The sequence below is a fragment of the Camarhynchus parvulus genome, chromosome 3, assembly GCF_901933205.1.
Source record: "Camarhynchus parvulus chromosome 3, STF_HiC, whole genome shotgun sequence".
NCBI classification, from domain to species: Eukaryota; Metazoa; Chordata; class Aves; order Passeriformes; family Thraupidae; genus Camarhynchus; species Camarhynchus parvulus.
This window is the reverse complement of record NC_044573.1, coordinates 111,599,976-111,625,382: the sequence shown is the minus strand read 5'-3', so window position 1 is coordinate 111,625,382 and position 25,407 is coordinate 111,599,976. Positions and strand designations below refer to the sequence as shown.

The 25,407-nt window shown below is 47.8% G+C and overlaps 3 protein-coding genes across 3 annotated transcripts in view; 2 read left to right on the top strand and 1 right to left on the bottom strand.

Annotated features, from left to right (window-relative positions):
* Nucleotides 1-571: 571 nt before the first annotated feature.
* On the top strand, nt 572-4,165 carry POMC (proopiomelanocortin). The gene is given in 3 exon segments (XM_030944797.1): nt 572-577; nt 3,619-3,828; nt 3,830-4,165. Coding segments are annotated over 3 exon segments (552 nt in total).
* Nucleotides 4,166-11,911: 7,746 nt separating this feature from the next.
* On the bottom strand, nt 11,912-18,820 carry LOC115901827 (adenylate cyclase type 3-like). The gene is made up of 6 exons (XM_030944796.1): nt 18,518-18,820; nt 17,788-17,967; nt 17,016-17,129; nt 14,204-14,330; nt 13,997-14,121; nt 11,912-12,351 (listed from the first exon to the last, which is right to left on the bottom strand). Exons 1-6 carry the CDS (start codon nt 18,818-18,820, stop codon nt 12,169-12,171), a joined length of 1,032 nt encoding a protein of 343 aa, XP_030800656.1. The 3' UTR covers nt 11,912-12,168.
* Nucleotides 18,821-24,250: 5,430 nt separating this feature from the next.
* DNAJC27 (DnaJ heat shock protein family (Hsp40) member C27) overlaps nt 24,251-25,407 on the top strand; it is a 35,264-nt gene continuing 34,107 nt past the window's right edge. The window contains exon 1 of the mRNA XM_030944795.1: nt 24,251-24,316. Coding sequence (XP_030800655.1) covers nt 24,251-24,316 — 66 coding nt within the window. The remainder of the gene's footprint in view (nt 24,317-25,407) is intronic.

Here is a 25,407-nt window from a genome sequence, read left to right as displayed (position 1 = left end):
TTGGGGGTTGGGGATTTGGGGTTTTGGGATTTTGGGGGTTGGGATTGGAATCTCAAAACATTGAGGGATTTGGGATTTGGGATTTTGGGGTTTTGGGGTTTTTGGGGTTTTTGGGGATTTGGGGGTTTTTGGGGTTTTCGGGGTTTTGGGATTTTTTGGGATTTGGGATTTCAGATTTTGGGATTTGGGGTTTGGGGTTTGGGAATCCCCAGTGCCGGGAACGCGGCAGTGACGCGGCAGTGCTGGTAAAGGGGGATTTGGGGATTTGGGGTTTTTGGGATTTTTGGGGTTTTTGGGGGTTTGGGGTTTTGGGGTTTTGGGGTTTTGGGATTTAGGATCAAGACGGAAAAATCCCGAAACATGGAGGGATTTGGGGGTTGGGATTTTAGGGTTTGGGATTTGGGGTTTTTAGGATTTGGGGGATTGGGGATTTCAGATTTTGGGGATCCGGGATTTGGGGCTTTGGGATTTGGGGTTTGGGGCTTTGGGATTTGGGATTTGGGGTTTGGGGATTTGGGTTTTTGGGGTTTGGGGTTTGGGGTTTGGGAATCCCCAGTGCCGGGAGCGCGCAATGCTGGTAACGGGGAGTCGGGGTTTGGGGATTTGGGATTCAAAACCCAAAACATTGAGAGATTTGGGATTTTAGGGTTTGGGATTTGGGGTTTGGGGGTTTTGGGGTTTTGGGGTTTTGGGGTTTTTGGGGTTTTGGGATTTAGGATCAAGTCAGAAAAATCCCGAAACATGGAGGGATTTGGGGTTTGGGATTTTGGGATTTGGAGTTTGGGGTTTTTGGGATTTGGGGGTTTGGGGTTTTGGGGATTTGGAGTTTGGGGTTTGGGATTCAAATCCCAAAACATTGAGGGATTTGGGATTTTTGGGGTTTTTGGGGTTTTGGGGGTTTGGGGTTTTTGGGGATTTGAGGATTTGGGATTTGGGGTTTGGGATGAAATTGGAAAGAACCCCAAAAAATTGAGGGATTTGGAATTTGGGGGATATGGGATGTTGGGAATTGAGGTTGGGGTTTGGGGAATTTTGGGATTTGGGGTTTTGGGAATTTGGGATTTTGGCGTTTGGGGTTTGGGGATTTGGGTTTTGGGATTTGGGGTTTTTGGGGTTTGGGGTTTTGGGATTTGGGATTCAAAACCCAAAACATTGAGGTATTTGGGATTTGGGGGATTTGGGGTTTTTGGGGATTGGGATTTGGGGTTTGGGGTTTGGGATCAAATTGGAAAGAACCCCAAAAAATTGAGGGATTTGGGATTTGGGGGATATGGGATTTTGGGAATTGAGGTTGGGGTTTGGGGATTTTGGGGTTTGGGGTTTTGGGGATTTTGGGGTTTTGGGGTTTTGGGAATTTGGGATTTTGGGGTTTGGGGTTTGGGGATTTATGTTTTGGGATTTGGGGTTTTGGGGTTTTGGGATTTTGGGGTTTTGGGGTTTTGGGGGTTTTGGGGGTTTTGGGGGTTTGGGGATTTAGGATCAAGTCGGAAAAATCCTGAAACATGGAGGGATTTGGGGATTTTGGGGCTTTGGAATTTGGGGTTTTGGGAATTTTGGGATTTGGGGTTTTGGGAATTTGGGATTTTGGGGTTTGGGGTTTGGGGATTTGGGTTTTGGGATTTGGGGTTTTTGGGGTTTGGGGTTTTGGGATTTGGGGTTTTTGGAGATTTGGGGATTTTGGGGTTTGGGGATTTGGGAATTCCCAGTGCCGGGAATGCGACAGCGAGGCCGGAATGCTGGTAACGGGTTTTTGGGGTTTTTGGGGTTTTGGGAATTTGGGGGTTTGGGGTTTTTGGGATTTTTGGTGTTTTAGGGGTTTTTGGGATTCGGGGTTTTGGGGTCTGGGGATTTGGATTGGGGAATTCCCAGTGCCGGGTACTTATGAGTGAGGCTGGAATCCTGGTAAAGGGTTTGGGTTTTGGGGTTTTGGGGGTTTTGGGGTTTTGGGGTTTGAGGATTTGGGATTTGGGGTTTGGGGTTCAAATCCCAAAAAATCAAAAAAAAAAATGGAGGGATTTGGGGGTTGGGATTTGGGGGATTTTTGGGGATTCAGGACCAGGGATTTTGGGATTTGGGATTTTGGGATTTGGGATTTGGGGGGATTTGGGATTTTGGGATTCAAATTTTAAAAAATCCTAAAAAATTGAGGAATTCGGAAATTCCATTCCCAAATTGGGAATTCCCAAATCCCTCCTCACACGGGACTCTCCCAAGAAATTTTTATCGTTCCAGGGAATTCCAAAATTTGGGATTCTCCCCAAATTCCAGAGGGTTCCGAATTCCCAAATTTTCCTGCTTCCAGAGGCTCCCAAATCCCCCATTCCCAAATAATCCCAAACTCAGGGATCACAAAGCGGCAATTCCATTCCCAAATTTGGGAATTCCCAAATCCCTCCCCACGTGGGATTCTCCCAAAATTTTTTGTCGTTCCAGGGAATTCCAAAATTTGGGATTCGTCAAAAATTTTCAGCTTCCAGAGGGTCCCAAATCCCCCATTCCCAAATGATTCCCAACATCACGAAAAGTGGGAATTCCCAAATCCCTCCCCACACGGGATTCTCCCAAAATTTTTGGTTTTCCAGGGAATCCCCAAATTCAGGAATTCCCCAAATTCCCAAGGATCCAGAATTCCCAAATTTTCCCACTTCCAGGGTCTCCCAAATCCCCCATTCCCACAGTTTTCTGAACATCTGGAAAATTGGGAATTCCAAATTCCCAAATTCGGGAATTCCCGAAAATTTTGGTTGTTCACAAAAAGAGCGGGAATTCCGGAATCCCGGAATCGCGAATCCCTTTGGGAATTCCGCGCCAAATTGCAGGCGCCACTTCCACGTCGCGGGCCCAAGTTTCCCTGGAATCTCCGGTTTTTCCTGGGAATCCCAAAATTCCCATTCCTTGTGTTTCTCCAGGGAATCCCCAATTCCAGAGGGTCCAGAATTCCAAATTTTCAGTTTCCGCGTGGTCCCAAGTTCCCCCATTCCCAAATGATTCCCAACATCACGAAAAGTGGATTTTCCACCCCGGAATTCCCAAATCTGGGAATTCCCAAATCCCTCCCCACACGGGATTCTCCCCAATTCCAGAGGGTCCGGAATTCCCGAATTTTCCCGCTTCCAGAGGCTCCCAAATCCCCCATTCCCAAATAATCCCAAACTCAGGGATCACGAAAAGCGGCAATTCCATTCCCAAATTTGGGAATTCCCAAATCCCTCCCCACGTGGGATTCTCCCAAAATTTTTTGCCGTTCCAGGGAATTCCAAAATTTGGGATTCGTCAAAAATTTTCAGCTTCCAGAGGGTCCCAAATCCCCCATTCCCAAATGATTCCCAACATAGGAAAAGTGGGAATTCCCAAATCCCTCCCCACACGGGATTCTCCCAGAATTTTTGGTTTTCCAGGGAATCCCCAAATTCGGGAATTCCCCGAATTCCCAAGGATCCAGAATTCCCAAATTTTCCACTTCCAGGGTCTCCCAAATCCCCCATTCCCACAGTTTTCTGAACATCTGGAAAATTGGCAATTCCATTCCCAAATTCGGGAATTCCCGAAAATTTTGGTTGTTCACAAAAAGAGCGGGAATTCGGAATCGCGAATCCCTTTGGGAATTCCGCGTTGCAGGGCCCCACTGGGCCGGACGTGCGGGCCCAGATTTCCCTGGAATCTCCGTTCTTCCCCGGGAACGGGCAATTCCAGCCGCTCTCCGAGAGCCTGCGGAGCTACGTCATGAGCCACTTCCGCTGGAACCAGCTCGGCCGCAAGAACGCCACCGAGCCCGGGAAACGGGAAAAGGAGGAGGAGGAGGAAGAGGAAAAATTCGGGAACGACGATCCCGGAATTCCCGGAAAAGCCGGGAAAGCGCTCGTATTCCATGGAGCACTTCCGCTGGGGGAAACCCGTGGGGCGCAAGAGGAGGCCGGTGAAGGTTTATCCCAACCTTGGGGCCGAGGAGGAGTCGGAGGAGAATTCCCGCTTGGAATTGCGGCGGGAAGAACCCTCCGAGGAGGAGGAGGAGGAGGAGGAGGAGGAAGGGTTGGCGGAATTCCCGTGGAATTCCCGGCAGGAGAAGCGTTACGGGGGATTCATGAGCTCGGAGCGGATGCGGACGCCGCTGGTGACGCTCTTCAGGAACGCCATCGCGAAGAGTTTCTCCAAGGACGGGCAGTGATGGGAAAAAAATTGGGGGGACAAAAAATAATCCCGGAAAAAAAAAAAACGGGAAAATCCCACGGGATTCGCGGCTCCTTTGTAGCGTTCCACTTAGCGATGAATTTTAAAAAATAAAATAATCGCCCCGGGGGTTTTGGGTGGGAATTCCCGGGTTTGGGGATTCTTGGGGGATGGATGGCGGGCTGGGAATGGTTGGGACGGCGGGAAATGGTGTGGAGGAGGGGGATGGGAAAATCCCTGAGGAAATTAAAAAAATAATAATAATAAGAATAAAATTATGGATGGAAAATTCCTGAAGATATGAAAATAATAATAATAATAATAATAATAATATAATAATAATAATAATAATAATAATAATAATAATAATAATAATAATAATAATAATAATAAAAATTATGGAGGGAAAATTCCTGAAGAAAATTAAAAAAAAAAAAATATGGAGGGACAATTCCTGAAGAAATGAAAAAAAAATAAAATAAAAATAGTATGGATGGGAAAATTCCTGAAGAAATTTTAAAAAAATAAAATTATGGATGGAAAATTCCTGAAGAAATTTAAAAAAAAAAAAAAATGGAGGGAAAATTCCTGAAGAAATGAAAAAAAAATAAAATAAAAATAGTATGGATGGGAAAATTTCTGAAGAAATTTTAAAAAAATAAAATTATGGATTGGAAAATTCCTGAAGAAATTTAAAAAAAAAAAATATGGAGGGAAAATTCCTGAAAAAATTAAAAATTATGGATGGAAAATTCCCAAAGAAATTTAAAAAAAAAATAAAAAAGGATGGAAAATTCCTGAAGAAATTTAAAAAAAAAAAATAAAAATAGTATGGATGGAAATTTCCTGAAGAAATGAAAAAAAAAAAAATAATAAAAAAATTCTGGAGGGAAAATTCCTGAAGAAATTAACAAAATACAGATGGAAAATTCCAAAAAAAAAATTTAAAAATTATGGATGGAAAATTCCCAAAGAAATTTCAAAAAAAATTATGGAGGGAAAATTCCTGAAGAAATTAAAAAAAAATTAAAAATAAAAATAGTATGGATGGAAAATTCCTGAAGAAAATGAAAAAAAAAAATTAATAAAAAATAGTATGGAGGGAAAAATTCCTGAAGAAATGAAAAAAAAAAAAAAAAAAAAATAGTATGGATGGAAAATTCCTGAAGAAATTAAAAAAATAAAAATAAAATAAAAATAGTATGGATGGAAAATTCCTGAAGAAATTTAAAAAATAAAAAAAAAAAAATAAAAAAAAAAATTATGGAGGGAAAATTCCTGAAGAAATGAAAAAAAAAATAATAAAAAAATTACAAAGGGAAAATTCCTGAAGAAATGGAAAAAAAAATAATAATAAAAAATTATGGAGGGAAAATTCCTGAAGAAATGAAAAAAATAATAATAATAAAATTATGGATGGAAAATCCCTGAAGAAATTAAAAAATAAAAATAAAATAAAAATAGTATGGATGGAAAATTCCTCAAGAAATTAAAAAAAATAAAATAATAAAAAAAATTATGGAGGGAAAATTCCTGAAGAAATTAAAAAAAAAAAAATAGTATGGATCGAAAATTCCTGAAGAAATGAAAAAAAAAGTAAAATAAAATTATGGAGGGAAAATTCCTGAAAAAATTAAAAATTATGGATGGAAAATTCCCAAAGAAATTTAAAAAAAAAAATAAAAAAGGATGGAAAATTCCTGAAGAAATTAAAAAATAAAATAAAAATAGTATGGATGGGAAATTCCTGAAGAAATGAAAATAATAATAATAATAATAATAAAATTATGGAGGGAAAATTCCTGAAGAAATTAACAAAATACTGATGGAGAATTCCCAAAAAAAAATTAAAAAATTATGGATGGAAAATTCCCAAAGAAATTAAAAAAAATTATGGAGGGAAAATTCCTGAAGAAATTAAAAAAAAAAAAATAAAATAAAAATAGTATGGAGGGAAAATTCCTGAAGAAATTAAAATAATAAAAAAATAATAATAATTAAAAAATTATGAAGGGAAAATTCCTGAAGAAATTTAAAAAAATAAAAATAAAAATAGTATGGATGGGAAATTCCTGAAGAAATGAAAAAAAAATAAAAAAAAAAATACAAAGGGAAAATTCATGAAGAAATGAAAAAAAAATAATAATAAAAAATTCTGGAGGGAAAATTCCTGAAGAAATTAAAAAAATACGGATGGAGAATTCCCAAAAAAAAAAAAATTAAAAAAATTATGGATGGAAAATTCCCAAAGAAATTAAAAAAAAAATTATGGAGGGAAAATTCCTGAAGAAATTAAAAAATAAAAATAAAATAAAAATAGTATGGATGGAAAATTCCTGAAGAAATGAAAAAAAAAAATAAAATAAAAATAGTATGGATGGAAAATTCCTGAAGAAATTTTAAAAATAAAAAAAAAAAAAATAAAAAAAAAAATTATGGAGGGAAAATTCCTGAAGAAATTAAAAAAAATAATAATAAAAAAATTATGAAGGGAAAATTCCTGAAGAAATGAAAAAAATAAAAATAAAAATAGTGTGGATGGGAAATTCCTGAAGAAATGAAAAAAAAATAATAAAAAAATTACAAAGGGAAAATTCCTGAAGAAATGAAAAAAATAATAATAGTAAAAAAATTTGGAGAGAAAATTCCTGAAGAAAATTAACAAAATACGGATGGAAAATTCCCAAAAAAAAAAAAAAAAAAAATTATGGATGGAAAATTCCCAAAAAAATTTAAAAAAAAAAATTATGGAGGAAAAATTCCCGAAGAAATGAAAAAAAATAAAAATAAAAATAGTATGGATGGAAAATTCCTGAAGAAATTAAAAAAAAAAAATAAAAATAAAAAATAGTATGGATGGAAAATTCCTGAAGAAATTTAAAAAAAAAAAAATAAAAATAGTATGGATGGGAAATTCCTGAAGAAATGAAAAAAAATAATAAAAAAATTACAAAGGGAAAATTCCTGAAGAAATGAAAAAAATAATAATAATAAAAAAATTCTGGAGGGAAAATTCCTGAAGAAATTAACAAAATACGGATGGAAAATTCCCAAAAAAAAAAAATTAAAAAATTATGGATGGAAAATTCCCAAAGAAATTAAAAAAAAAATTATGGAGGGAAAATTCCTGAAGAAATTAAAAAAAAAAAATAAAAATAAAAATAGTATGGATGGGAAAATTCCTGAAGAAATTTAAAAAAAAAATAAAATAAAAATAGTATGGAGGGAAAATTCCTGAAGAAATTAAAAAAAAAAAAAAAAGTATGGATGGAAAATTCCTGAATAAATTTTTAAAAAATAATAAAATAAAAATAGTATGGAGGGAAAATTCCTGAAGAAATGAAAAAAATAATAATAAAAAAAATTATGGAGGGAAAATTCCCAAAGAAATTTAAAAAAAATAAAAAATAAAAATAGTATGGATCGAAAATTCCTGAAGAAATGAAAAAAAAGGTAAAATAAAATTATGGAGGGAAAATTCCTGAAAAAAAATTAAAAATTATGGATGGAAAATTCCTACAAAGAAATTTAAAAAAAAAAATTATGGATGGAAAATTTCCAAAGAAATTAAAAAATATGGAGGAAAAATTCCCGAAAAAAAATTAAAAATTATGGATGGAAAATTCCTACAAAGAAATTTAAAAAAAAATAAAGAAGGATGGAAAATTCCCAAAGAAATTAAAAAATACGGACGGAAAATTCCCGAAAAAAAAAGAAAAATTATGGACGGAAAATTCCCAAAGAAATGTCAAAAAAAAAAATTATGGATGGAAAATTCCCAAAGAAATAAAAAAAATATGGATAGAAAATTCCCCGAAAAAAAATTAAAAATTATGGATGGAAAATTCCTACAAAGAAATTTAAAAAAAAAAAAATAATGGATGGAAAATTCCCAAAGAAATTAAAAAATATGGACGGAAAATTCCCGAAAAAAAATTAAAAATTATGGATGGAAAATTCCTAAAGAAATTTTAAAAAAAAATATTATGGATGGAAAATTCCTGAAGTAATGAAAAAAATAGGATGGAAAATTCCCAAAAAAAAATTAAAAATTATGGATGGAAAATTCCCAAAGAAATTAAAAAAAAAAAAAAAGGATGCAAAATTCCCAAAGAAATAAAAAAAATATGGATGGAAAATTCCCAAAGAAATTTCAAAAAAACAAAAAAAAGGATGGAAAATTCCTGAAAAAATGAACAAAATCTGGGAGAGGGCGGTGGAGGGGAAAAACGGGAATGGGGGTTGGGAATGGGTGGGAAAGGGTTGGGGAATTTTGGGATGAGGGAAAGAGTTGGAATTCCCAGTTTGGGAATTCTGGGAAGAGAGTGGGAAGTTTTCCATGGGGAAAACAGGGAATGGATTCCCATGGGAAAAGGGGGGGATTTTGGGGGAAGAATTCCCAGAAAATCCCTGGGAATGTCCAAGGAAAGGTTGGAATCACCAGGAATTGGGGTGAAATTGGAATTGGATTGAAAGTCCATGGATCCCATCAATGGAATTTTTTTTTTAAAGTTTTTTTTTTTTTTATTATTTTTTTTCTTTTTTTTTTTTAAATTTTTTTTTGAAGGTCCAGGATTTTTTGGGATCCAGGATCCATCCCGAGGGGTTTCTATGGGATTTGGAGCTGGAAAAGGGAAAGGAGTCTGGAATTCCAGGGAATTCCCAAAATTCCTTCCCAGAGAAGACTCAGGGGTGGGGATGGGATGGGATTGAAGGTCCAGGGATCCCATCAATGGAATTCCGGGATTTTGGGATCCAGGATCCATCCCGAGGGGTTTTTATGGGATTTTGGGGAATGGACAAGAGAAGTGGAGTCCCAAATTCCTTCCCAGAGAGGACTCAGGGGTGGGATTGGGATGGGATTGAAGGTCCAGGGATCCCATCCCAAACCATTCCGGGATTCTGGGATCCAGGACACTCAGGATCCATCCCCAGGGATTTTTATGGGATTTGGGGATGGGAAAGGGAAGGGAGACCCTTCCTGGAGTCCCCAGATTCCCAGGGAATTCCCAAAATTCCTTCCCGGAGAGCAGTCAGGGGTTGGGATGGGATGGGATTGATCCTGATCCCAATTCCCATCCTGATTCCCATCCCGATCCTGATCCTGATCCCGATCCTGTTCCGATCCCGATTCCAATCCCGATTCCGATTCCCATCCTGATTTCGATTTAGATTCCTATCCCAATCCCCATCTGAATTCCAATTCCGTGTCCAATCCCGATCCTGATCCCAATTCCGATCCCGATCTTGATCCCGATCCCAGTTCCAGTTCGGATCCTGATCCTGCTTCTGCTTCCAATCCCAATCCCGATCCCGATCCTGATCCCGATTTCGATCCCAATCCTCATCCCAATCCTGATTCCCAATCCCAATCCCAATCCCAATCCTGATTCTCATCCCCATGCTGAATCCAATTCCCATCACGATTCTGATACAGATTCCAATTCCAATCCCAATTCCAATCCCAATTCCAATCCCGATTCCAATCCCGATTCCAATCCCAATCCCGATCCCGATCCCAGTCCCGATCCCAATCCTGATTCCGATCCTGATTCTGCTTCCTCTTCCAATCCCAATCCCGATCCTGGTTCCCATCCCCATCCCAATCCCGACTACGATCCTGATCCCAAACCCCATCCCAATCCTGATTCCAATCCCGATTCTGATCCCGATCTCAATCCTGATCCCAATCCCAATCCCGATTCTGATCCCAATTCCAATCCCAATCCTGATCCCAATTCCAATCCCAATCCCGATCCCAATCCCAATTCCAATCCCAATCCTGATTCCAATCCTGATCGCGATCCTGATCCCAATCCCAATCCTCATTCTGATCCCGATCCCAATTCCAACCCCGGTCCTGTTCCCGTTCCCAACCCCAATCCCAATCCCAATCCCAATCCCAATCCTGATCCTGATCCCACTTTCAATCCCAATCCTGATTCTGATCCTGATCCCCATCCCGATTCCGATCCCCATTCCAATGCCAATCCCAATCCTGATCCCGATCCCAATTCCGATCCCAATCCTGATTCCAAACCCAAGCCCAACTTCAATTCCAATTCCAATCCCAATCCCAATCCCAATCCCAATCCCAATCCCAATCCCAATCCCAATCCCAATCCCAATCCTCATCCCGATTCCGATCCCAATCCCACTGCCAATCCTGATCCTGATCCCAATCTCGATCCTGATTCTGATCCTCATCCCCATCCCAATTCCAATCCTGACTCCAATCCCGATTCCAATCCCAATCCCAATCCTGATCCCGATCCCACTTTCAATCCCAATCCTGATTCCAAACCCAAGCCCAACTTCAATCCTGATCTCAATCCCAATCCCAATCCCAATCCTGATTCTGATCCCGATCCCATCCCCGATCCCAATTCCAATCCCATTTCCAACCCCAATCCTGATCACAATCCCAATCCTGATTCCGATCCCAATCTCCATCCCGATCCCAATTCCGATCCTGATCCCAACCTCAATCCCGATCCTATTCCCAGTCCCAATTCCAATCCTGATCCCAATCCCAATTCTGATCCTGATCCCAATCTCAATCCCGATCCCGATCCCAATCCCAATCCCAATCCCGATCCCGATCCTGATCCCAATCTCAATCCCGATCCTATTCCCAGTCCCAATTCCAATCCTGATCCCAATCCCAATTCTGATCCTGATCCCAATCTCAATCCCGATCCTGATCCCAATCCCGAATCCCAATCCCAATCCCGATCCCGATCCCGATCCTGATCCCAATCTCAATCCCGATCCTATTCCCAATCCCAATCCCGATCCTGATCCCAATCCCAATTCCGAGCCCGATCCTGATCCCGATCCCAATCTGGATCTGGATCCCAATCCCAGTATCAATCCCAATCCCAATCCCAATCCCAATCCCGATCCCGATCCCGATCCCGATCCCGATGCCGGCCGCGGGGCACAAACGCAAACCCATCTCTTCTCCGATAAAATTTATGGATCTGCAATACACAAGGCGCGGAGTCTTCCCAACCATCCCTGAGTTTGGATCTCCTGGAATCGCTGCCGCTGCTGCCGCTCCGAGCCCGCAATTCCCGTGGGAACGGGAGGAAAACCCCCGGGCGGGAAAAACCCGGATCCGCCTTTCCCTCTTTTCCACGGAATTAAAAACCCCAAAAAAACACCCCAAAAAACCCTCTAGGGTGGGGCCGTGCCGAGTGGGGTGGGGTTCCTGATCCCGATCCCAATCCCACTGCCAATCCTGATCCCGATCCCAATCCTAATCCTGATTCTGATCCCAGTCTCGATCCTGATTCTGATCCCAATTCCAATCCCAATCCCAATCCTGATCCTGATTCCAATCCTGGTTCTGATCCCGATTCCGATCCCAATCCCAATCCCAATCCCAATCCCAATCCCAGTTCTGATCCTGATTCGGATCCCAATCCCAATCCTGATTCTGATCCCACTTCCAATCCCAATCCTGACTCCAAGCCCAAGCCTAATTTCAATCCTAATCCCGATCTCAATCCCAATCCCAATCCTGATTCTGATCCCATCCCCGATCCCAGTTCCGATCCCATTTCCAACCCCAATCCTGATCACAATCCCAATCTGGATCTGGATCCCAATCCCAGTATCAATCCCAATCCCAATCCCAGTATCAATCCCAATCCCAATCCCAATCCCAATCCTGATCCCGATCTCGATCCCGATCCCGATGCCGGCCGCGGGCACAAACGCAAACCCATCTCTTCTCCGATAAAATTTATGGATCTGCAATACACAAGGCGCGGAGTCTTCCCAACCATCCCTGAGTTTGGATCTCCTGGAATCGCCGCCGCCGCCGCTCCGAGCCCGCAATTCCCGCGGGAACGGGAGGAAAACCCCCGGGCGGGAAAAACCCGGATCCGCCTTTCCCTCTTTTCCACGGAATAAAAACCCCCAAAAAAAACCCCAAAAAAACCCTTCCGGGGTGGGGCAGGGTTCTGGATCCCGGTGGAGATTCCCGAGGGGCCCTCAGGAGTTCTCCAGCACCTGGTGGGGCAGGGGCACGGCGGCGGATCCGAGGAGCGAGCCCGGCTTCTCGCGGCCCTTCAGGAAGAAGGTCAGGAGCTCCCCTTTGCCCTTGACGTAGACGGCGCCGCGGCGCACGAAGCGGAACCCGTACTCCTTCAGGATCTGCTGCGTCTCCTCCACCACCTGGGGACAACCAAAAAAAAAAAAACGGGAGTTTGGGAACGTTCCTCCCCCTGGGAAAAGCGGGAAGAGCTCGGGGAGGAAGCGGAGCGGGAAAATTCCATGGAAGGAGAGGAAATTCCTGGGAAGGTTTGGGAAGGGTGGGGTGGGATTCCCAGGGGATCACTCTGGATCAACCAAGGGAAGGTTGGAGGGATGGTGGGGTGGGATTGAAGGTCCATGGATCCCGTCCCAAACCATTCCGGGATTCTGGGATTGAGGATCCATCCCGAGGGGTTTTTATGGGATTTGAGGATGGAAAAGGGAAGGGAGACCCTCCCTGGAGTCCTGAATTCCCAGGGAAGCCCCTGGTGGGATCCCACCTGGATGTTCCCCATCCCACCCAGACGTTCCCAAGATTCCCAAGGTGACCACACCCGGATGTTCCCAAGAATCCTGGGGTAATCCCACCTGGATGTTCCCCCTCCCACCCAGACGTTCCCAAGATTCCCAAGGTGACCACACCCAGACGTTCCCAAGATTCCCAAGGTGACCACGCCCAGATGTTCCCAAGATTCCTGGGGTAATCCCACCTGGATGTTCCCCATCCCACCTGGATGTTCCCAAGATCACCCCACCTGGATGTTCCCCATCCCACCCAGATACTCCCAAAATTCCCAGAGTGATACCACCTGGATGTTCCCAAGATTCCTCATCTGATCCGACCTGGATGTTCCCCACAATCCCACCCAGATGTTCCCAAGATTCCCAAGGTGACCCCACCCAGATGTCGCCCATGATCCCACCCGGATATTCCCACTCTCATTCCTGGCAAGGTCCCACCTGGATGTTCCCCATGATCCCACCTGGACATCCCCCATGATCCCACCTGGACGTCCCCCATGATCCCACCTGGACGTTCCCCATGATCCCACCTCGACGTTCCCCATGATCCCACCTGGATGTTCCCAAGATTCCTGGTCTGATCCCACCTTGACGCTTCCCCATGATCCTACCAGGATGTCCCTCATGGTCCCACCTGGATGTTCCCCATGATCCCACCTGGATCCCACCTGGGTGTTCCCCATGATCCCACCTGGATGTCTCCCATGATCCCACCTGGATCCCATCTGGGTGTTCCCCATGGTCCCACCTGGACGTCCCCCATGATCCCACCTGGACATTCCCCATGATCCCACCTGGACGTCCCCCATGGTCCCACCTGGATGTCCCCATGATCCCACCTGGACCCCACCTGGGTGTTCCCCATGGTCCCACCTGGATGTCCCCCATGATCCCACCTGGATGTTGCCCATGATCCCACCTGGACGTTCCCCATGGTCCCACCTGGATGTTGCCCATGATCCCACCTGGACGTTCCCCATGTCCCACCTGGATCCCCCATGATCCCACCTGGATGTTCCCAGAGATGATCCCACCTGGACGTTCCCCATGATCCCACCTGGACATCCCCCATGGTCCCACCTGGGTGTCCCCCATGGTCCCACCTGGATGTCCCCCATGATCCCACCTGGATGTCCCCCATGGTCCCACCTGGATGTCCCCCATGGTCCCACCTGGACATCCCCCATGGTCCCACCTGGGTGTCCCCCATGGTCCCACCTGGACATCCCCCATGGTCCCACCAGGACGTCCCCCATGATCCCACCTGGATGTTGCCCATGACTCCGGTGGACTCCATCCTGCTGGCCACATTGACCGTGTTGCCCCAGATGTCGTAGTGGGGCTTGCGCGCCCCGATGACCCCGGCCAGCACCGCCCCCTTGTTCATCCCTGCGCGGAGGGACACGGATCGCGCCCGGAACGTTCCGGAACGCTCCGGAACTCCCGGAATTCCCGGCGCGCCCGGACTTGCCTATGCGCAGCATGAAGTTGTTGAAGGACTGGTAGTTGATGTTCATCAGCGTCACCTTCATGGCCAGCGCGAAGTCGGCCAGGTCGGCCAGGTGCTGCCAGCGCTCCTTCTCCGAGCGCGGCTCCTTCTGACGGAAACGCCGGGAATCGGACACTGCTCGGCATTCCCGGAATTGGACACCGCTCGGCATTCCCGGGAATTGGACACCACCCGGCATTCTGGGAATCGGACACCACCCGGTGTTCTCGAGAATCGGACACCGCCCGGCGTTCCCGGGAATCGGACACCACCCGGCGTTCCCGGCGTTCCCGAGAATCAGACACCACCCGGCGTTCATGGGAATTGGCCACCACCCGGCGTTCCCGGGAATCGGACACCACCCGGTGTTCCTGGCTTTCCCGGGAATCGGACACCACCCGGCATTCCCGGCGTTCGGGAATCGGACACCACCCGGCGTCCCAGGTGGTGGGAGAAGGGAAACGGGGTGGCAGGATGGGAGGTGGGACGTGGAGATGGAGATGGGACATGGGGATGGGACGTGGAGGTGGAGATGGGACATGGGATATGGGGATGGGATGTGGAGGTGATGGGACGTGGAGGTGGAGATGGACATGGGGATGGGACATGGAGATGGAGATAAGAGATGGGACATTTGGATGGGACGTGAAGATGGAGGTGGAACATGAGGATGGGACATGGAGATGGAGATGGACATGGGATGGGACATGGAGATGGAGATGGAGATGGACATGGGATGGGACGTGGAGATGGAGATGGGACATGGGATATGGGGATGGGACGTGGAGATGATGGGACGTGGAGATGGAGATGGACATTTGGATGGGACGTGGAGATGGAGGTGGGACATGAGGATGAGACGTGGAGATGGAGATGGACATTTGGATGGGACGTGGAGATGGAGGTGGGACATGAGGATGAGATGTGGAGATGGAGATGGGACATTGGGATGGGACGTGGAGGTGGAGATGGGACATGGGATATGGGGATGGGTGGTGGAGATGATGGGGATGGGAGGTGGAGATGGACATGGGGATGGGACATGGAGGTGGAGATGGACATGGGGATGGGACGTGGAGATGGAGATGGACATGGGGATGGGATGGCAGATGGAGATGGAGATGGGGATGGGACGGGAGATGGAGATGGGACATGGGGATGGGACGTGGAGATGGAGATGGACATGGGATATGGGGATGGGAGGTGAAGATGGGACATGGAGATGGGGATGGGACGTGGGGATGGGATGTGGAGGTGGAGATGGACATGGGGATGGGACGTGGAGATGGATGGGACATGGGATGGGAGTGGAGAAGATGGATGGGACATGGGGATGGGACGCGGAGAGAGAATGGATATGGGGATGGGACGTGGAGATGGGAGATGGACATGGGATATGGGGATGGGGACATTGGTGATGGGACGTGGGATGAGATGGGACATGGGATGGGACATGGAGATGGGAGCACAGAGGATGGGACATGGAGATGGGACATGGATTTGTGGGACACTGGGATGGGACACTGGAGATGATGGGGCATTGGGATGGGACATAGAGATGGGACAGGGATGGACAGTGGAATTGGGATAGGACATTAGGATGGGACATTGGGATGGGACATGGAGATGGGACAGGGATGGGACATGGAGATGGGACATGGGAATGGGACATGGAGATGGGACATGGATTTGGGGACACTGGGATACACTTGGAGATGATGGGACATGGGGATGGCACATGGAGATGGAACGTGGATGGACAGGGATAGGACATTAGGATGGGACATGGAGATGATGGGACATGGAGATGGACATTGGGATGGGACATGGGGATGGGAGATGGAGATGGGACATGGGGATGGGAGATGGAGATGGGATGAACATGGAGATGATGGGACATGGAGATGGGACACGGAGACAATGGGATATTGGGATGGGACATAAAGGTGGGACACAGAAATGGGATATGGAGATGATGGGACATTGGGATGGGACACGAAGATGGGACAGGGATGGGAGATGGAGATGGGACACAGAGATGGGACATGGAGATGGGACATGGATTTGGGGACGCTGGGATACACTTGGAGATGATGGGGCATTGGGATGGGACATGGAGATGGAATGTGGATGGGACATGGAGATGGGACATGGGGATGATGGGGCATGGGGTACCGGGGTGGGACAGGGATGGGACAATTAGGGAGATGATGGGACATGGAGATGGGACATGGAGATGGAATGTGGATGGACAGGGATAGGACATTTGGATGGGACATGGGGATGGGACATGGGATACCGGGGTGGGAAAGGGATGGGACAGGGATGGGACATGGAGATGGAACATGGGGATGGGACATGGAGATGGGACATGGGGATGGGGGCATGGGGATGGGACATGGAGATGGGACATGGGGATGGGACATGGGATACCGGGGTGGGAAAGGGATGGGACAAGGAGGGGACATGGAGATGGGACATGGAGCTGGGACATGGGGATGGGACATGGAGATGGGAGATGGAGTTGGAACATGGGATGGGGCATGGGGATGGGGCATGGGATGGGACATGGAGATGGAACATGGGGATGGGACATGGGGATGGGACATGGGGATGGGGCATGGAGATGGGGCATGGAGATGGGACACTGGGATGATGGGACACTGGGATGATGGGGCACTGGGATGATGGGACGTGTTTGGGACACAGAGCTGGGACGTTGAGATGGGACGCGAGGAGGAAGGAAGCCATGCCCAGGTCCCCGGGGTGTCCCAGGGCCGGGTCCCGGGCTGACCTTGGCTCCGAACCCGTTGGCGCCGGCGTCGGGCGTCACCCCGGAGGCGGCCATGTAGGTGCTGCCGATGGTCTTGATCTTGGTGATGCAGCGGAACTGGGGCTCGTCCAGGAGCTGGGAACGGCGCGGAGCCGGGATCAGGGCGGGAACGTCCCGGGGGATCCCAGGGATCACCCAGATCCCCGTCCCACCTGGATGTTCCCTGTCCCACTTGGATGTTCCCCGTGATTCCCAGTGTGATCCCACCTGGACATCCCCTGTGATTCCCACGTGGACATCCCCCATGATTCCCGTGTGATCCCACCTGGACATCCCCCTTGATTCCCACCTGGACATCCCCCGCGATTCCCAGTGTGATCCCACCTGGACATTCCCCATGATCCCCACCTGGACATCCCCCACGATTCCCAACTGGGCATTCCCCATGATTCCCACTGTGATTCCCACCTGGACATCCCCCATGATTCCCACCTGGGCATTCCCCAAGATTCCTGGACATCCCCTTGACATTCCCCCCACCTGGGCATTCCCCAAGATTCCCGGTGTGATCCCACTTGGACATTCCCCATCCCACCTGGACATCCCCCACGATTCCCAGTGTGATGCCACCTGGACATTCCCCACGATTCCCACCTGGGCATTCCTCATGATTCCTGCTGTGATCCCACCTGGACATTCCCTGTGATTCCCACCATGATCCCACCAGGATCTTCCCGTGATTCCTGCTGTGACCCCACCTGGAAATTCCCTGTGATTCCCAGTGTGATCCCACCTGGGTATTCCCCATGATTCCCACCTGGACCTTCCCCATGATTCCCACCTGGACGTTCCCTTTGATCCCCACCTGGACATTCCCCATGATTCCCACCTGGACATTGACCATGATTCCCACCTGGACATTCCCTTTGATCCCCACCTGGACCTTTCCCACGATTCCTGCCGTGATTCCCACCTGGAAATTCCCTGTGATTCCCAGTGTGATCCCACCTGGACATTCCCTTGATTCCCACCTGGACATTCCCCATGATTCTCACCTGGACCTTCCCTATGATCCCCACCTGAACATTCGCATGATCCCCACCTGGACGTTCCCTTTGATCCCCCGACCATTGGACATGATCCCCACCTGGGCGTTCCCTTTGACCCCACCTGGACATTCCCCATGACCCCACCTGGACATTGCCATGATCCCCACCTGGACCTTCCCATGATTCCCCACCTGGACCTTCCCCTTGATCCCCACCTGGACGTTCCCTTTGATTCCCACCTGGACATTCCCCATGACCCCACCTGGACATTCCCCATGACCCCACCTGGACGTTCCCTTTGATCCCCACCTGGACATTCCCATGATTCCCCACCTGGACGTTCCCCATGACCCCACCTGGACATTCCCATGATTCCCACCTGGACGTTCCCTTTGATCCCCACCTGGACGTTCCCTTTGATCCCCACCTGGACGTTCCCTTTGATTCCCACCTGGACATTGACCATGACCCCACCTGGACATTCCCCATGATCCCCACCTGGACATTCCCCATGATCCCCACCTGGACATTCCCTTTGATCCCCACCTGGACATTCCCCATGATCCCCACCTGGACGTTCCCTTTGATCCCCACCTGGACCTTCCCCACGATTCCCACCTGGACGTTCTCTTTGATCCCCACCTGGACATTCCCCATGATCCCCACCTGGACATTGACCATGATCCCCACCTGGACCTTCCCCATGATTCCCACCTGGACATTGCCCATGATTCCCACCTGGACGTTCCCTTTGATCCCCACCTGGACCTTCCCCATGATCCCCACCTGGACGTTCCCTTTGATCCCACCTGGACATTCCCCATGATCCCCACCTGGACATTGACCATGATTCCCACCTGGACATTCCCCATGATCCCCACCTGGACATTGACCATGATTCCCACCTGGACGTTCCCTTTGATCCCCACCTGGACATTGACCATGATTCCCACCTGGACCTTCCCCATGATCCCACCTGGACATTGACCATGATCCCCACATGGACGTTCCCTTTGATCCCCACCTGGACCTTCCCCATGATCCCCACCTGGACATTCCCCATGACCCCACCTGGACATTCCCCATGATCCCCACCTGGACGTTCCCCATGACCCCACCTGGACATTCCCCATGACCCCACCTGGACATTCCCCATGATCCCCACCTGGACATTCCCCATGACCCCACCCGGGACCATGATCCCCCTGGACCAGACCTTCCCCCCCACCTGGACATTGACCATGATTCTCACCTGGACATTCCCCATGACCCCACCTGGACATTGACCATGACCCCACCTGGACGTTCCCCACGATTCCCACCTGGACATTCCCCATGATTCCCACCAGGACATTCCCGATTCCTGTCATCCTGGACGCATATCCTTTTGATTATCTGGTTGACATTCCCCATGACGTCACCTGGGTTATTGGTTATGTGTTCCACTTATGGGTTATGGGTTGGTCAGATTCCCATCACCCCACTCTGGACATTGACTGATTCACTCCTGACCTTCCCATACCCCCGTTATTGATTATTGGTTATTGATCATCGGTTCTTGGTTATTGGTTATGGGTTATTGGTTATTGGTTATGGGTTATGGGTTATGGGTTGGGCAGGGATGCGAACATCACCCCGATCTCCTCGTAGGATTGGCTGTACAGCTCCTGGGAATGGGCCAATATTGATTATTGATTATTGGTTATTGATCATCAGTTATTGGTTACGGGTTATGGGTTGGGCAGGGATGCGAACATCACCCCGATCTCCTCGTAGGATTGGCTGTACAGCTCCTGGGAATGGGCCAATTATTGATTATTGGTTATTGGTTATTGATCATCAGTTATTGGTTACGGGTTATGGGTTGGTCAGGGATGCGAACATCACCCCGATCTCCTCGTACGATTGGCTCTACAGCTCCTGGGAGTGCGCCAATATCTGTTATTGATTATTGGTTATTGATCATCAGTTATTGGTTACGGGTTATGGGTTGGGCAGGGATGGGAACATCACCCCGATCTCCTAGTAGGATTGGCTGTACAGCTCCTGGGAGTGCGTCAATGTCCATTATTGATTATTGATTATTGGTTATTGGTTATTGGTTATGGGTTATTGGTTATGGGTTATGGGTTATGGGTTATGGGTTATTGATTATGGGTGGTTGGGTAGGGATGCGAACACCACCTCGATCTCCTCGTACGATTGGCTGTACAGCTCCTGGGAATGCCAGGAACACGCCAATATCGGTTATTGATTATTGGTTATTGATTATGGGTTATTGGTTATGGGTTATGGGTCATCGGTTATTGGTTATTGGTTGGGCAGGGATGCGAACATCACCCCGATCTCCTCGTTTGATTGGCTGTACAGCTCCTGGGAATGCCGGGAATTCCACCCCCAGAGCATGCTGATATTGGTTATTGATGATTGATCATTGATCATTGGTCATTAATCATTGGTTATTGGTTGCTAATGATTGGTTATTGTTTATTTCTGGATCCTTAGGAGTGTCCTAGGAAAGGTTGAAGCAATCTTGGATGGTGTGGCGGGAATGGGATGGATCCCATCCAAAGGGGTCGGGTCAGTTATTGATTATTGGTTATTGATTATTGGTTATTGATTATTGGTGGTTATTGATTATTGGTCAGGATTTTCACGGGATTCCCAGGGAATTCCCAAAATTCCTTCGCAGCGACGGGGGATGGATCCAATGCCAGGCAGGGAGAGCTGGGAATGGAGAGGGAATTCCATGGGGAAAAAAAGCGGGAGAAATTTGGGAAGAAACTCCCGGGCCGGGCTGGAGCGTCCAGGGAAAGGTTGGAAGCAGCCGGGATGGAATTGAAGATCCACGGAATCTTCAGTTGGAACGGGGTGGGATTGAAGCCCCGTGGATCCCGCCCAAAGAATTCCAGGAACGCGGGAATTGGCCGGAAAAGCCGGGAATACCGACCTCATCCCGCTTTTTGGAGCCCAGGAAGTGCCGGGCCACGTGCTCGGGCAGCATGTTGGCCACCAGGGCCTCGTTCCAGCGGCGCATCTCGGAGACGCGCTCCTTCTGGTCGTGGACGTCGATCTTCCACAGGAACAGCGTCCGCGCCAGCTTCTCCACCTGGGGAATGTGAGAATTCCTGGATTGTGGGATTGTGGGAATTGTGGGATTATGAGAATGTGGTGTGGGATGGTGGGATGAGATGGTGGGATGGTGGGGTGATGGGGTTGGAAGATGGAGACGCGCTCCTTCTGGTGATGGACGTCGATCTTCCACAGGAACAGCGTCCGCGCCAGCTTCTCCACCTGGGAATGAACGTGGTGGGATTGTGGAATTGTGGGATTTGTGGGAATTGTGGGGTTATGGGATTTGTGGGAATTGTGGGATTATGGGGTTTGTGGGAATTGTGGGATTGTGGGATTTGTGGGATTTGTGGGAATTGTGGGATTTGTGGGATTGTGGGATTTGTGGGATTTGTGGGATTTGTGGGATGGCGGGATGATGGTGTTGGATGACGGAGACCCCGCTTTTTCTGGTACGGAGTCGATCTGAAGGTCCCCGCCGCTCCCCTGGGAATGAACGTGGTGGGATTGTGGAATTGTGGGAATTGTGGGATTATGAGAATGTGGGATTGTGGGATGGTGGGATGATGGGGTTGGAAGATGGAGACGCGCTCCTTCTGGTCGTGGACGTCGATCTTCCACAGGAACAGCGTCCGCGCCAGCTTCTCCACCTGGGAATGAACGTGGTGGGATTGTGGGGTTTGTGGGATTGTGGGATTTGTGGGATTGTGGGATTGTGGGATTTGTGGGATTTGTGGGATTTGTGGGATTATGGGATGGGATGATGGGATGGTGGGATGGTGGGGTTGGAAAATGGAGACGCGCTCCTTCTGGTGATGGACGTCGATCTCCCACAGGAACAGCGTCCGCGCCAGCTTCTCCACCTGGGAATGTGAGAATTCCTGGGATTGTGGGATTTGTGGGATGGTGGGATGGTGGGATGGGATAACGGGATGATGGGATGGTGGGATGATGGGGTTGGAAAATGGAGACGCGCTCCTTCTGGTGATGGACGTCGATCTCCCACAGGAACAGCGTCCACGCCAGCTTCTCCACCTGGGAATGAATGTGGTGGGATTGAGGGAATTGTGGGAATTTTGGGATTATGAGAATGTGGGATTGTGGGATGGTGGGATGGGATGGTGGGATGATGGTGTTGGATGACGGAGACGCGCTCCTTCTGGTCGTGGACGTCGATCTTCCACAGGAACAGCGTCCGCGCCAGCTTCTCCACCTGGGAATGAACGTGGTGGGATTGTGGGATTTGTGGGATTTGTGGGAATTGTGGGGTTATGGGATTTGTGGGAATTGTGGGATTATGGGGTTTGTGGGAATTGTGGGATTGTGGGATTTGAGAGATTTGTGGGAATTGTGGGATTTGTGGGATTGTGGGATTTGTGGGATTTGTGGGATTTGTGGGATGGGGGAGATGGGGTTGGAAAATGGAGACGCGCTCCTTCTGGTCGTGGACGTCCATCTTCCACAGGAACAGCGTCCGCGCCAGCTTCTCCACCTGGGGAATGTGAGAATTCCTGGGATTGTGGGATTTGTGGGATTATGAGAATGTGGGATTGTGGGATGAGATGGTGGGATGGTGGGGTGATGGGGTTGGAAGATGGAGACGCGCTCCTTCTGGTCGTGGACGTCGATCTTCCACAGGAACAGCGTCCGCACCAGCTTCTCCACCTGGGAATGAACGTGGTGGGATTGTGGGAATTGTGGGAATTGTGGGATTATGAGAATGTGGGATGGTGGGATGGTGGGATGATGGTGTATGACGGAAAAGCGCCCCTTCTGGTCGTGGACGCGATCTTCCACAGGAACAACGCCGCGGCAGACACCTCCACCTGGGAAGGAACGTGGTGGAATTGTGGGGTTTGTGGGATTTGTGGGATTTGTGGGAATTGTGGGATTATGGGGTTTGTGGGAATTGTGGGATTGTGGGATTTGTGGGATTTGTGGGATTGTGGGATTTGTGGGATTTGTGGGATTTGTGGGATGGCGGGATGATGGTGTTGATAATGGAGACGCCCGTGACAAGGTCGTGGACGCCGAAACGGCACAGGAAAAGTCCCCGAGGCAGGGTCAACCTGGGAATGTGAGAAAAGGCATTGTGGGATTTGTGGGATGGTGGGAGGGGGATGGGATAACGGGATGGTGGGATGGTAGGATGATGGGGTTGGATAATGGAGACGGCCCCTCTGGACGTGGACGCCGGACGACACACCAGCAGGAACAGCGGACAGCACCACTGGGAAGGAACGGGGAAGAATTGTGGGAATTGTGGGAATTTTGGGATTATGAGAATGTGGGATTTGTGGGATTGTGGGATGGTGGGATGGGATGGTGGGATGATGGTGTTGGAGACGGAGAGGACACCTTCTGGTCGCTGGAAAGGCCATCTTCCACAGGAACAGCGAAAGGCCCGGAATTCCACCTGGGGAATGTGAGAATTTCTGGGATTAGTGAAATTTGGGGGATGGTGGGATGGTGGGATGGGGAAACGGGATGATGGGATGGTGGGATGATGGAAGATGGAAACGCGCCCTTCTGGTCGTGGACGGCAATCTCCCAAAAGGAAAGCCCCCAAGCGCATCAGCTTCCACCTGGGAATGAACGTGGTGGGATTGTGGGAATTGTGGGATTGTGGGATTTGTGGGATTGTGGGATTGTGGGATTGTGGGAATGTGGGATTATGGGATTGTGGGATTTGTGGGATAATGGGATGGGATAACGGGATGGGATGATGGGATGATGGGAACGGAAACGCCCTTCTGGTCGTGGACGTGAAATCTCACAGGAACAGCGTCCCGGAAAGCTTCTCCACCTGGGAATGTGAGAATTCCTGGGATTGCGGGAATTGTGGGATGGTGGGATGGTGGGATGGGATAACGGGATGATGGGATGGTGGGATGATGGGGTTGGATGACGGAGACGCGCTCCTTCTGGTCGTGGACGCGATCTCCCACAGGAACAGCGTCCGCACCAGCTTCTCCACCTGGGAATGAACGCGGTGGGATTGTGGGAATTGTGGGATTGTGGGATTTGTGGGATTGTGGGAATTGTGGGGTTTTGGGATTTGTGGGATTATGGGATGGGATGATGGGATGGTGGGATGGTGGGGTTGGAAAATGGAGACGCCGGGCCCCCCTGGTCATGGACGCGGAACGGATCTCCCACAGGAACAGGCACGGCAAGCTTCTCCACCTGAGAATGAACGCGGTGGGATTGTGGGAATTGTGGGATTTGTGGGATTTGTGGAAATTGTGGGATTGTGGGATTGTGGGATTTGTGGGATTGTGGGATTATGGGATGGGATAACGGGATGATGGGATAACGGGATGATGGGGTTGGAAAATGGAGACGTGCTCCTTCTGGTCATGGACGTTGATCTCCCACAGGAACAGGGGGAAGGAAAAGGAAAAGGAAAAGGAAAAGGAAAAGGAAAAGGAAAAGGAAAAGGAAAAGGAAAAGGAAAAGGAAAAGGAAAAGGAAAAGGAAAAGGAAAAGGAAAAGGAAAAGGAAAAGGAAAAGGAAGGAAAAATATGAAGAAGAAGGAAAAGGAAAAGGGAAGGAGAGGTAAGAGGAGGAAAGAGGAAGAAAAGGAAGGAAGAAGAAGGAAGAGGAAAGAAAAGGGAGGGAAGGGGAAAAGGGCAGGAAAGGGAAAAAAAAAAAGGAAGGAAAGGCAGGAAAAGAAGGAAAAAGAAGGAAAAAGAAGGAAAAGGGAAGAAAGGACCAGAAAAGGAGGAAGAAGAAGGAAAAGGGAGGGAAGGAGAGGTAAGAGGAGGAAAAGGAAGGGAAAGTGAAGAGAAGGAGAAAGAAGAAGGAAAAGGGAGGAAAGGACGGGAAAAGAAAGAAAAATATGGAAAAAGAAGGACAATGGAGGGAAGGAGACGTAAGAGGAGGGAAGAGGAAGAAAGGGCAGGAAAAGGAAGGAAAAGGAAGGAAAAAAGAAGGAAAAATATGGAAAGGAAAAGGAAAAGGAAAAGGAAAAGGAAAAGGAAAAGGAAAAGGAAAAGGAAAAGGAAAAGGAAAAGGAAAAGGAAAAGGAAAAGGAAAAGGAAAAGGAAAAGGAAAAGGAAATTTCAAGGAAAGGAAATTTCAAGGAAATTTCAAGGAAAGGAAATTTCAAGGAAAGGAAAGGAAATTTCAAGGAAAGGAAATTTCAAGGAAAGGAAAGGAAATTTCAAGGAAAGGAAAGGAAATTTCAAGGAAAGGAAAGGAAAGGAAAGGAAAGGAAAGGAAATTTCAAGGAAAGGAAAGGAAAGGAAAGGAAAGGAAAGGAAAGGAAAGGAAAGGAAAGGAAAGGAAAG